Source organism: Accipiter gentilis, chromosome 8, assembly GCF_929443795.1.
Source record: "Accipiter gentilis chromosome 8, bAccGen1.1, whole genome shotgun sequence".
NCBI classification, from domain to species: domain Eukaryota; kingdom Metazoa; phylum Chordata; class Aves; order Accipitriformes; family Accipitridae; genus Astur; species Astur gentilis.
The window spans coordinates 7,160,477-7,174,788 of NC_064887.1; the positions used below are offsets into that span (position 1 = coordinate 7,160,477).

General features: G+C 39.1%; 1 protein-coding gene across 3 annotated transcripts in view; it reads left to right on the plus strand.

Moving 5' to 3' along the window:
- SLC1A7 (solute carrier family 1 member 7) overlaps nucleotides 1-13,241 on the plus strand; it is a 58,663-nt gene extending 45,422 nt beyond the window's left edge. Inside the window, exons 8-11 of one of the 3 annotated variants that reach the window (XM_049809207.1) lie at nucleotides 2,526-2,720; nucleotides 5,876-6,010; nucleotides 9,676-9,775; nucleotides 12,191-13,241. In XM_049809207.1, the coding sequence (XP_049665164.1) occupies nucleotides 2,526-2,720; nucleotides 5,876-6,010; nucleotides 9,676-9,775; nucleotides 12,191-12,349 (589 nt within the window). In that variant the 3' untranslated portion in view covers nucleotides 12,350-13,241. Of the gene's footprint in view, nucleotides 1-2,525; nucleotides 2,721-5,875; nucleotides 6,011-9,675; nucleotides 9,776-11,893 lie in introns of all 3 variants that reach the window. The other 2 variants (XM_049809204.1, XM_049809206.1) reach the window with 2 other exon arrangements.
- Nucleotides 13,242-14,312: the final 1,071 nt, after the last annotated feature.

A 14,312-nucleotide genomic window follows, 5' to 3' on the forward strand; every position in this document is an offset into this window, starting at 1 on the left:
TGGCCGAGGAAAGACTGTCTTTAAAAACAAGTAACCCTCCACAACTGAAGTAGCTGCAGGGAAGGGAGACAGTGAATAATAAGTTTAGGATTTGCTTCCTGGCCATGCCTATAGTTAAGAACATCTAGAAGTGCTACTCTGGTGGTCCTCTCCTAGTTGCAGCTACACCAAGGGGTTTTAGTGCTACGTTATCTGTAAGCCCCAGCCTCACCCTTTTATTTTATGAACATTTTGTGGTAAACAAGATGTAGAGAATTTCAGTCATTCACAAATGAATGTGTGAGAAATGATAGGCATTACCCAAGAGAGAAATGACATCTAATCTGTAGTTGCGGGGGGTTATGCTTTACTGTGTTTGTTTTTCAAAGTAAATATTGATTAAATATTAGGACTGCCAGAATGAAAAAGTTTAATATACCCCAGTTACCAGAGGTAATCAGATTTCTATTGCTTCCCTGCCCTTTCAGTCTATTTGCATACTTAGAGAATTAATTTTGTCCAGATTTTCATGGCAGTGACTGCCAGTCTGTAGTAATCATTCACAAGTCAGACTTTATAAGGTTATAGAAAACAGAGATATCCTAATGAAAACATAGACTTCTCTTTTTTTCTTTTGTGTTTCTATGGCAGGAAGCTACTTTTCCTTTCCAAACACTGTTACTTTCCGCAAACAAAAGCTTGCACAAATACAAAACGACAACTCCTACTCCTGGAAACATTTTGCTAATGCATTCCTGCAAACTTGGGGTTATGATTTCAGAGTTTTCAGAATCTGTCTGTGGTTTTGTAGGTCATTTGTAACTACTGAGAAAGAATTTGTAGATCAGATGTGTTATCTTCAGTTAAGAACAGATAATGGCCATTATAAGATTTAGGTATCAGAGCCACATTGCTGATGTGTGGCTCACAACACACAGCAACTGAGCGATCTGAGCTGCCCAAACTAGTGGAAAGATGTCTATATTTCATGACTCGGGGCACGTAGATCACAAGAGAACAGAACATTAAAGACCTTAGTATCATGGTACCAATATTTCCCCTATAACTACTTATGTCTTTAGAGAAATAAATTTTGAATAATTTTGAAGGAGTTTGCTATTTTACATCATTTAAATAGTCTCAGATACTGAGCAGTATATTAAAATGAGTATCATAACAAGGAAAATATTTTGCCATTTGTATATTTTCTTCAGTGGTATTACTTATTTTCTGTACAAACTGACGTGCCATAAAAAATACCCCCTCGCTCACTTGAATGCAGTTTAATTACTCGTGACATTTTAGAGAATGTGACACTGTATGGTAAAATGCAGAATGTTGCAAAAGGACTGATAAAATATAAAGATAAACATGTTTAGGCATGTTACTATTTAAAAATGCAGGCATCTTATTGAAAATGAGGAAATTTATGACCAGATAATATTTAATTAATTGTCTCAGTTAGTGAAAACAAAAATCATGATTTTTTTTTTTTTTTTTTTAGAGTATGAAATCAAGGGTTAAAGTTTGGAAGGGGTCAAGCTCATTTTGAAATTAATACCTGTCAAACAGTCTTATACCATTCTACTCCATTCCATCCTATCCCACACACATACATATTTATATCTCATTTTCATATGTACATATTATTATATGACCTGCAATTATGTGGTTGTTACATGATCACACAAGGGACATGGGCAGATCTGTCCCAGAGAGGAAATGGGATTGTATATTCCTGAATACAGGAGCTTGGTCTGTAGCTTTTATTTTCAGGCATACTGTTGATAAGATCTTTGCCTAACCCCTTGCAGAAATGAGAAATTTCTTACATATGAGGTAGGACATTACAGCATTAATACATTCTGTGGTAAAAGGAGGAGTAGTTTCTTGCTCAGAGCTGTTGCCCACTGGGTTGTTTTAGCGTTTAACCCAAGCAGCATTCCAATCTCTTGTGCCACTCTCAGTGCCATTATAATTCATTGCCTAAACTGGTCGTCTAATTACTGTCAATATGCAGTGATAACTGGAACACTCCCTAAGGGCAGTTAAGTGAGTTAAGAGCCTTTCTTGCTTTATACCTTTCCTTGGTTTATGGTTACTCTTGCTGTTTAAAAATGGCTTTCTATTTCAGAAGACCTAGAAGGAAACTTTTTTAGAAACCATGAGTGCACAACAGTTTTCAGAGATTTTACTAACAAGCTGCACAGGGTGTTTCTCCTGTCTTGCATTTGAGTGTACAATACTGCGTCTGTGGGATTTCTGTCCCTTTTCTTCAGAAAGAAGGAAAAAGAGAACGACGTTTTTAATTTTGGGGAAGCAAAATTTGCATTAACTCTAGCATTTATACATGTAACTGTCTTTATCCTCCCTCAAGCAAAGGAGCGAGTTACACGGTAAGTGAGTACACGTGCAGACCAAGGAATGAGAAGCAGTGCTCACATGGTTAGTGTAAAATTTACCCTGCCTGGAGAAGGTTTGCTACAATTCGTTCTATTCCCCAGAAATAAAAATAATTCAGTGTGTGCTTCTCTGCTGTTTTGCAGCTCTGCCACACTGCCTATCACTTTCAAGTGCTTGTTGGAGAATAACCATGTGGACAGGAGGATTGCGAGGTTTGTGCTGCCTGTGGGAGCCACCATCAATATGGATGGGACAGCACTCTACGAGGCGGTTGCTGCCATCTTCATTGCGCAAGTAAACAACTATGAGCTGGACTTTGGGCAGATTATTACTATAAGGTATAAACCTCAAATTCCACATGCTGCAATTTGCTTGTCCTGTTGAGTCTGACACTCCTACGATTCTTGTATGTAGCAATGTTCAGAACAAAACACATCTTTGCTGTTATCAAAGGATGCATTCCTTGAAGGTTTGTTATTTTTAAGTAATGCAGAGATCAGGCACCGTACAAAGAGAAATTGTACTGGTACTGTTCAACAGAAGCATGTGGACATCAGGAAACGTGTTTCTGTTTGAGGATAACTGTCTAATGTTTACTTTTAGGTAACCTATTGATCGTTTACTAGGATTGGAACACTTGACTATTATTATTGGTGTTTAAACCACTATTTTAAACATCAGAATTGTTTTCAACTTTAAGTCTGGTTTGCATCTTTACATGAGAGGAAAAGGTTAAAAAAAATGCAAAACTAGAAGTCCTATATCAGATAACAGGGACTAGCATGTGTTGGGAAGCTCTTTGACAAACCTTGGAAGAGTAGGGGAACAGGGAGGGAGAACAGGTGCTACTATTAGGGCAGGTTTTCATGAAGATGCCATATCACTCAGGTATTTTTTAGATGTCTTCTCTGCTGCTTGTTAAAGCAGAAAACTTCGTAAACAACCATGCTCTCAGTGGGTAGAGAGTGCTATAGCTGCATACTCTGTCCTTGAAAGGACTGTAATGGATCCAAAAGACTCGAAGATCCAGCTGAACAATTGCCGACAGAATAACTCCAGTGGTTGCCAAAGAATGCCTTGGGGACTGAAACCTGCAAGTTTCCAGCAGGGAACAAATGATGAGAAAAACATTCCTTAGAGCCTTGTGCAGCATATTTGAGATCTGCTTACCTACCCACCCAGTGACCTCATCACTGCCCTGTTTACACTGCTGGGCCTTGCCCATCTTCTGCTGGACCTTGCCCATCTTCTGCTGGACTTGAAAACCTTCATGACAAGAAGAGGAGAGTCCTGAAACTAACCCCAGATGACAGCTGAGGTTTGCTAATGGGCTTCTGGCAAGATCTGGTTAGACTAGAAACAGAAGAAATAAATTGTGCCCATATGAGCTCTTGCTTCAGGCTCTCTCTCTGAAAATTACTGGAATGACCCTATGCTAAAATTTAGTCTCTGGTGGTTTTCAATTTGGAGATGTTTTTAGTATGTGGTCTAAAAATATGGCCCAGAGCATGGGCAGACATTATATACACCTTGAAGTAGAGAATGGTGATTTGAAAAATGAAGGAGGGTGATAATAAAAGGAAAGAAGGTAAGTTCTAGCTTTCTCTTAGCAGAACCCTATTTTACCTCTTTATTTTCACTCCCTATATTAAGTGCTAGTACATAAGGACCAGAGAGAAGTAAAGGCAGTAGAAGGAAAATACAAATGAAGATTGGAAAAATCCAAGAAAGGAAAAGAAATAGACTCACTTACAAAAGAAGTGGGTAAATAGGAAATTATGGTGGATTCAGGACCTTGAATATCTGAAGCCAAATTCTAACTGTATTCTGTGGGCCAAACCTGCCCCAAATCTTGATACTTTAGGACTTGGAGATTTAAAATTCAGATATTCCTGAGTGCCAGGATATTTTTGCCAGAAGGGAAAAACATGTTAGAAAAATAATCAGTCTACTTTGCTTATAGTTTGTAAAATCCAGGTGACAGTTTATATCAATGTGGTTATGCAAACTTAGATGTAGCAGAAAAAGAGAGTAAAGATTCTAGTCCCATCAATTAAGCATATTATAGAAAGAAACATCTACATTAAGTTCAAAATTGAATGGAATAGCTTGCCTGTACCATGTTAGTTAAACACTCCAGGTTTTGCTCCCAATTAAGTCATGAGACTCTGTGGCCTGAACTGACTTAGGAGGCAGAAGCAGTCCTAACCAGCTAGCCAGTTTATAGCACTAGCTGGAGAACCTTTTAACATTCATTACAAATAGTTATTTCTTATTCAAAAACTGAGCTTCTGTCCCTTCCTTTCTATTTGTACCCTACCTATTACAATGCTATTAGGATGCTATACAGGCTTTTTCAAAACATAGTTTTAAGTCTTTCTCATTCCCCATCACACCCACATGCAAGTATATTTTTTTATTGCAGGAAAGGGCTCTAGTTATAAATACTGATGCTGGTCTACTGGTACACTGTACAGCTGTGAGCAAGATACTAGATATCTCTGTGTCTCAGTTTCCATATTGGTGAATGCTGTTACCCTCATTTTCCATCACAGGACGTTGATGAGACTTAACTGCTTGCCAAAAGCTCTGAAATTCTGGATTGATGAAAACAGTGGATTATCAGAGTATATGCTTTTTATCATCCTTTTACAATTGTCAACATTTGGTTTTTGTCTATCTGCTGGATGGCCTAGCTCTTGGAAGTGGCCAGATGGGTGGAAATGAATATATCCAGTCACTTTTGCTCCTGGAAAAAGGAATTAAATCCCTCCCCTATAAATAGCATTATGAAAAAAAATGTTAAGCCTGCCAGGTCCACTCTTGCCCTGGTCTCCCATTCATTTCTGCTTGCCTGGCTGAATAAATGGTCTGAAGGTCAAGTAAAAATACTTTCCAGAAACTGAAGAGGTACAGTCACATTCACGCTTGCTTCATATTTAGATCCAAGTATGCAAAGCCATGTGCTGTGCAAGGACTTCACCCTTGGCCCAGCCTCTTTGTGATGGATTGACATTAAAGGCCCAAGCCGCAGCCAGCCGCGGATTTGCCTGGCACAGGGACTGCCGATGATGACTCAGAGATGTCTGCTGGGAGCTCTGCTGCCAAGGGTGAAGCAGTGATGAGAAGTGCTGGCAGATTCATGGCACACAGTGCTGTGTGGTGCCATGACCCACAAGAAGCTGACGTAACGCAGAGAAGCCCACAGCCTGGCAGCCCTCCTTTCTCTGCACTTTTGGTATTAAGAGATAACAGAACTGCCCCACCAGTGCCAAGGCTGCAAAGGTAGAGGGTGAGAATTTAGCACTGGGCAAACAGTTTGGCCTGTTCTTGCTCTCTGACCTGGCTTCTGTCCACAAAACACTGGCACTTCTATGCAGTGGCTTGTGTAAGAAGGATTATTGTTTAGGAAAGCTCCTGTAGAAACACGATGTGGTTACTTGCAGAGCAACCCATCACGGGTACAGCTTATTCCTTTCTTTCTTTGTTAAAGTATCACAGCAACAGCTGCCAGCATAGGTGCTGCAGGTATCCCGCAAGCTGGCCTGGTGACTATGGTCATTGTTCTGACCTCGGTTGGGCTCCCGACAGACGACATCACGTTGATTATTGCTGTTGACTGGGCACTGTAAGTAACATTAAGCTTTTGGGGTTTCCAGTGTTGCAACATTGCTAAAAAGGCAAATGGTCTTCAGGGGTATGGTAATACAGGTATACATAAAAGGCACGGGAAGTAATTATTTCGCTTGAAATGGTGCTATTGTGGCCTCAGATTAAATACTCTGCCAAAGTGGGCGTTATATTGAAAAAAGACAAATGAGAGAGAGTCTGGATGAGACTTGGACAATATGACCTACATGGAAAGGCTGAAGAAGCGGAGTTTATTTAGTCTAAAACCAGAGCAGGCTGAAAGAGGCCACCACAGCAGTTTCCGATATAGGTAAGATTGTCCTGAAGAGGACAGTGATCAATTGTTTTTCACATACACAGGGAGGGAGGATGAAGAAGTAGACCAAAGTAACTACCTTAAGTCAGATCACGGGAAAACTTAAGAATGTTTTTTTTTCTAGAAGGTTAGTCAGGCAATGGAAGTGGCTCCATGTTTTGCAAGCATAGCCATTCTGTGGAGAGGTTACTTTGCTGCATCCCTAATCACTGAGGATTTAACAGCAGAGGCAGAGGCTAAAACGTAACACATTCAGAATAGAAGAGATTCTTGTTACCCATGAGAAGAGCCACTTTAAAAATTCATAAGGATTGGTTTATTTGAACTCTTATCTTTTATGTAAATGTCCATAAATCAATTAAACAATTTTGAATAGTCTAGGAAGATGAATTGTAAAATACTGGTCCCTAGCTCATTAGCATTTCAATTAACTACATAACTAGCATATGCATCCACAAGGAAACATTCAAAATTATTTTTTTATTTAATCTATATAAAATATATCTCCATTAGTTCAGTGGAGTTTTATCACATCAAGTTTCTGGTTAAAAATGTGTTACAAGTCCATTCTGTTATATATCCTATTTTATTCAACTTTAAGCCTCTGATGTTTTATGCAAAGAATTGTAAGAAGAAATTATTTACTTTCCTGTTCAGTGTAACAGAATATTATTATTATTAATAGGAGTCATGAGTGTTGTATGCATATTTTAAGACATATTTTGTTTTAGGAATATCAGGAATATTCTTCTGTGAAGGATAAATAATATCTGCTGTGGGCACCTAAACTTGGGAACGGCAGTTCAGATTTAAATAAAGCAGTCTTTCTGATGGTAGACACTGAAGCTCAATAGTTAATGAAGCACAACAAAATCAAAGTATTTTAAGCTGTATTACAAATGCCTTTTCCCTCTATATTGCTCAGTTTTCACCCAGCTCTTGCAACACCAACATTTCATTGTTTTTCCAGTAAGTCTTCCAGCGTATATGGGAATTAGGCGTCTTTTTGTCTTACAAAACTTTTCAAAACAGCAGACAAAAAAATTTTTCAGGCTATAGTTCCAGATGGTATTAAAAAGTGAGCAAAGAACAGACCCAATTTTCTGTCTTTTGCAGATGACCTTTCATACAAAAAGTATATTTCTGTATTTCGGCACTTGGTGGTTTCAAGAGCCTGCAGATGCAAAGTGTCAACATGGTTGACATGATGAATATTTTCAATATTAGTTTTGGAAGTACTGGAGTATGAAGAATGCTTAAAGAAGGCTGGTTAGATGATCTCACGAGACTGAAATACCCATTACAATGCACTGCAGGTATTACAACTCATTTAGGTAGCCATAACATGTATGTGAACTTCATACCTTTAGCTAGTGCCTAGAGACATAAAGAAGAAAACTAAAACATTTCTCAGCTAATTTATTAAACACAAGGTAAAAGTTTTGCATCTTTAATATCATCTAAAGCTAAAATACCACTGCAACACCTGACTCATGTGTTTGCACTGAAAGAAATGCCACTAGCAGCAGGCTGGCCTCTTAGTAGAGAAATGTCAGCGTTGTGCAGTGTGGTTCTACTCATGGCATAGTGCAGACTACTCCGTACACACAGAAACATGCAATAGAACTGGTCAAACTACGTGCCAGGCAATCCATTTTCTTAAGAGTTTCAGTGTGGTACACTGTTTCCTCAGAAAAATCCTGTGTTCAGAAGAGATGCTAATCAGAGCCCAAAAGGGAGAGCAAACTCTTGAGCTCTGCTCATGCAGCTTCTTCTCTACCACAGCTGACTCTTTGCACAGTCCAAAATTAACAACTCTGAATATCTTTCCAAGAATCAAAATCTGATGATCAACCAAGGGAAAAAAAGTCTATGTGTAACAGGAACATCTATCAATATGTGCTGTAACAGTATTTTTCCCTGCTTAACATATTCTTGTGGGAATTTTCCTCAAGGCAAAACCCAAAATCAGAACAGCAGGAATTAGAAAAATGGCTTCAGCAAACAAGTGTAGGATTGAGTCCTGGAGTCAACAACCACATCTAGGTGTAGGCTGTGGAATATTATTGCTGAAGTTACTTGCAACTGCATGTACAATTTGGGTAACTGAACATGCAAATAACCTTTCATGCAGGAACTTTCATGCTAATTAGGCAAGCAACTGCATAAACATTTGCATGCACAGAGTACATGCCTAAAATATCTGGAAAAAAAAAAAAATCAGCACACAGTTTCAATTCTCTTCTATATTAAGATACAGGATCAGAAATCTGGGCAGTGTTGATATTGGACTGTCACTGTCTTTAATAAGCCAAACATCTGGAGATTTCTGAACGTCCATTTTATAACCCACATTTATAAATTAAGTTACTAATATGACACAGTTTTCAGATGTGTATGTTTTTCTTGGAAAAGACGTGATATATTTCAGACTTAAAAGCTATATTGTCTATTTGAAATCTCGTCAATTTTAACTAATAGATTCCAAGGTGTTTCAAGTGTAACACTTGTCTATGACAACCACTTACTTTTGTGTATTTACAGTCTGTATTTTAATAGATTTATTTTTTAGACAGTGGGTAGAAGGTATAAACAGGGCAGAAAGGATCCCATAAATGAATAAATGAAAAATAGTGAAACTGTATACATACAAAGTACTGTCAAGCATACAAATTTAAATTGGAAAAGATGATAACTGAAAATGAAGAATCTTTAAGAGCCACTGGTAACCATAGCGACCATAGCTTTTTCAGAAATGAACATGATTTAAATATAGGCAGTGCTTAGTTTGTGAGTGTAGTTATTTAGCAATCTTCTGAATAATTTTGATTGTATTCTTCACATTCTACCAATACAATAATCTTCTTAACTAGCAATTTGGTTGCTGAGATTGGGCCTTGATAATTAATATAAGGTACTGGTTGTACTGGCTGCCCTCAACTTTTATTGAATTAAGACATTTGCAGCACCAGCCTCCAAATCAGGCCATAATACTGGACCTTAACATAAAAAAGTGGACATAAATGCAGTCTTGATCTGCTGTGTTAAACCTTTTTAGTGCTGAATCCGCTTGCATGTATAGGGAGGCATGGCTGCTGTAGTTAGCTCAGTTACAAATTAAAGTATGTGGCAGCACGGTGCACCGAGCTCTGAAAAGGCTGGAAAACCCAACTGAGCAGCTCTGTAACTAGTGGCTGCCCCGTGCCAAACTCCTTACTACCATTTCTAAACTTGTTAGCTCATAAAAAACAGCAAAACTGGCCTTCAGCTATAATTACTGCAGTGATGAAGGCATAAGAAGATACTCAAAAGAGCCAACAATTTACCATTACTATTTCATTTTCCAGAGACAGGTTTAGGACAATGATCAATGTCCTGGGAGACGCGCTGGCTGCTGGGATCATGGCCCACATCTGCCGGAAGGAATTTATCAAGGACGGTGATGAGGTAACAACACCATGAGTCAGGGTGTACCGGCGTGTGCCGTATTACGGCAAAGAACCTGCAAGCTCTCAGCCTCCCACATTTGCTTCATCTAGTTTATAAAAGGTCTTTCAGAGAAAGGACAGAATTGGGCAATGTGTTGCTTAGCCAGATAGGGTAGAGAGGTCCTTGCAAAGGCCGTGCAAAAAGCCACTCAAATTCAGAGCTTGCTAGCCAGCTGTGTCTGGCACACTGGGGCTGGGAGCAGGCGAAGCAGCTGCATTGCCCTGCAAATGCACAAGATGCTGGAATTGCAAGTCCCACACTCAGTACCAAAGTCCTGACTGGCCAGTAAGTCATCCCTCTAAAAATATGACCAGCAACAGAGCAGGGTGAAAAATGTCCTTGAGTATTTGTGTGGAGGGGGAGGTAAAGGTATCTATGAGAGTGTATATGCATAACCAATAAGCTCACAATAAAAGCAACTACCCTGGGTGTTTCAAGCCTATGTGTTAGCATAACCTGAAGCCACCATTGCAATAATTTCCTTTCTGGACTAGCAGAAGCACATTGCTCCATTCTAGACTTCATTCTCAGGCATCTTTGTGCCTTCTACATTTAATACAAGTCCCTCCTTTCATCCTTGTTTTTCCTTCTCTATATCTTATTCCATACACCACACATACCCCTGTATTCTGCCCCTGCCTCCCTCCACTCCTATGCTTTTTTTCCTTCCTCCCTGGCATGCATCATTCAGTCTTACCTTATATGAGGAACTCCTTCTCATGCTCTTCATTCAAATCCTTGGCAAAGGAGATTCCTAATTCCACAAGCCCATCATGCTTGGAGGTGCTAATCTCCAACCATTTCAGCTCACGGCAGACTCTCACTACCTTTCTTCCACAAAGACTGAATAGTTTATGCAGAGAAGTTTCATCAGGACTGATTTTCACAAGGCATGTTTCATTTCTGTGCATCATTTGTAGTATTCTACAAAGAACAACAGTATTGAAAGCAAAGCTTTATTTCTATTATTATTTCTTCCATTTTACAGACAGTCTTTCTGGTAAATCCCATTCTCATGCCTTCCTGCAACATGCATTTAAAATTCCTGCTCTTTCAAGTTTTATATAGAAAGACAGACCTTATCCTCTGAGGTCCTTAGCACCTGCAGTAATTACTGATGACAGGATTAGGCCTGAATATATGGGCTACACATATAGCTAGCTACAAAAAACTAAACACACAACCTAATGGTAAAGTATGTCATCTGTTACAGAGCCAGAAGTGTAGTCTGAGTTCCTGCATAATGCAGGCCTCCTGACATTTCACTGCTGTATTTAGAACTCAGTCAGAACTCAAGAAGAGATGTTTCAAAAATATGAAATCCCTCCTAAGAGATTATTTAGTCATCTGTGATGAGATTTTTCTTTGCATCATGCTCTATAATTGTATTAAAATATACCATTAGTCTGCCATACATTTTGGCTGCATAATTTGTGGAGTTAGAATGTATACCCAAAGGCCAAATTTTCTCAGCTGCAAGCCGACCTCTTTTCTCTGCCAGTATTTACATCTTATTTTCCCCATCAGAACTCCTGGTTTGATTTAAAGAACACTTCAATATTTAACTTATGAATCAGTCAATAAAGTCTGCTTTATTTCTTTTGAAACAGTACAAACCGAAAAGACGGGTGTTAGTTTACTGGGTTAGAAGAAAGGCAGAAGGCAACAATAAATGACTTACTGGTCTATGTAATTGCACTCAAGAGCAAGCACTGCCCAAAGCCCAGCATACTGGTCATTGAGAGTCCGTATCTTTTGAACTTAGCCCTGAAATTCTAGTCTTTATTTACCCTACTTATATCGCTTTACTGATGCAAGCAGTTATTAGTGTGAGTATACGTTTAATTAGAGTTGTGACAGAATTTGCATTTTTACATACTTAGAGACACCTTCACTTTATCCAGATGGTGCAAAGATGCCTTAGTGTATATGAGAAAGAAGTCCTGGAAGTCTATGGAGGCCCTAGACAATTTTGGTTAATGTAAAACAGACCACAGGCTTTCAAAGTAAAAATTCCTTTCCTGTTGTATACAGCAAACAGTGGCAGTATTCCAGATCTTAATACTTTTCACATAGGTGCCATTGATCTGTGAAACTAAGCCTATTAACATCCATCAGATTGTGGCTTACCAGAGAAATGGCTGTGTGAAGACCATGAATGAATCTCGTGGACCAGAAACAGTGAAAGGGTTTCAGCACCACATACCCGTACAAGTGGAGCAAGAAGAAAGTCCAGTGGAGAATCACACTAAGAAATCCAACAGTAAAGACCACTGCACTATTGAAATAAATGAACTAGAAACAAATGTGTAACTGCTACACTCAGTGGTATCTCATACCACAGTGACCTGATACCCAATCTCTACCTCACAGCTGGAAGAGAGACTCTTTGCCTTGAACAGGAAAATGTGGAATTATCGCCACTCTGCTTGTACTGGAGCTAGGAGACCAGCTGTGAACGTCAGGAAAGGCACACAGCTTGCAAGAGACGTGGGCTTCTTTAGGTGGAAGATTTTAATACGGAAAAATTAACTAATGGACGACTACTGTTTTATTCTGCACTCATTTGACTCCAGTATAGCATTTGACACTCCTTTGGTTTCTTTTTTTTTTTAAGTTTTTTTTTATTTGACCCTTTTTGATTTTCTAACCAAAGCCTTTTTTTCTGAATCTCAGTAATCATGAACACTGTATTTACGTAGATTTTTTGCTATGTGAAAACGTTTCACCAAAACTGCTGAAGATACTGATTTTGTTTAATATTCGCTAAATAATAGAGTTTGTGCTTAGTTTTAGAAAATCGGTAAGAAAATCACACTGATTTCCTGATCTCAAGGGGTTACATATATTACTAAATAACACGTCTAGCAGAGGAGAAGCAAAGCATGCATTTTTACAAGAAAGCACAATAAGGTAATTCCGATGGGCAGCCTTCAGAGACAGGCATTCAAGTGTGATACATAACACAAAGAATTCCTAGGTCACTGCAGAGCACAGTTTGCCTTCCAAGTGCCAGATTTATTAACCTTTTTTTAACCTAACTCTTCAGTAGAATCAGTACCAAGCACATGGCAGAGGCAATATGAGCCCTAATCCATAAGCACTGGTGCTAATGTGTCCTCTCATGTAATCTGTAGGCTGTTCTACTGTAAATATGTGTAAACCCAAAGCTGAAACTCATGAACCACATGCTTCATTCTAAGGACAGACTGAACACAAACTGGAACCGGGTGATGCTGAGTAATATTGGGGGTTTGTGAGGAGTTTGCTGTGGAAACTGGCCCATTATTTCTCATAATTCGGCCGTTGATCTACATTGACAGTTACTCCCTTTCCACTATCTACTGAATCTTTCAGTTACAATAAAATCTGCTGAGTATGTTTCCAATGTTTGTGATAGAGAACATTTTTAATAAACCTGCCATTTAAAAACAGGCTGTCTGTGCACTTCTACTATTAGTGTCGTCCTATTTCTCTGCCAAAATGGAGAGTGGAAGTGAGGAGACCTTTTGAAAAGTTGGGATTTGATCCAGAGATTACATACTAATTCATACCAATACACTTGACATTATATTTAGCTACTTGTGACATATCAGTTTCAGATAACGTGTGCCTGGTATTATAATATGCTCCTCTCATCTGTAGAGAAAAAATAACCCAGTCAAAAAGGACAATTTCTGCACTTAACCAGAAACAGAAATGCTTCATGCACATGATTAATGGTTTTCCTGGGATGTGCATATTCACCTCTTCTTTGAGAGCTCCTGTTCAGACTACTTTTTTGTCTTGCACTAATTAGTTGCCTTAGAGGGCTGTAGTATAGGTAGTTTAAATATCAAACGGTAAAGCCAGAAAGAACAAACATACATCTTATTTGCCTATAATTCCTCAGAAATAATGGATGAATTTGAAAATACATACAGTTGGTAACTATTTTCCTGATTTGATCTTAGAGTGAAAACAACAAACACAGAACACAAAGAATAGGAAAGAACTGAAATTATTCAGAACAGTTTGTTCCTGAACAAGTCCTAGAATGGACCTGCTCTACAGAGTGCCATTAAAATCAGTGATTTGGGAGAGCTGAGGTTGGTCTGTGCCTCTCTGAATGGGCAGAAGCACTAGCTGACAAACACAGCATCTGATACTTCCATCTCGGCAGCACTGGCAGCTCCAGGAGGTCCCCTTCATCCTTCCCCAGCTGTCCATTCCTCCCTGCACTGCCTCGCCTCCTCTCCCAGCTGTACAGACCCAATTATTTATGAGGCCAGACAAAGAATCAGATGAGAAGTATTTTTAATTCAAACCAGGTTCACATATGTTTTTAGCACAGTCCTAACAGACAGTTGTGTCAACACAAGTGAAGGGGTGACACAGGGACAAGAAGAAGCAGTCAGGGGTGGAACAGCATAAGGGTGCGTGGAGAGGGCAGGATCTCTGCGTGCTGACTTTGACAGCAAAGAAAACGTAGCAAGTGTCAACTTCACACAGTCAA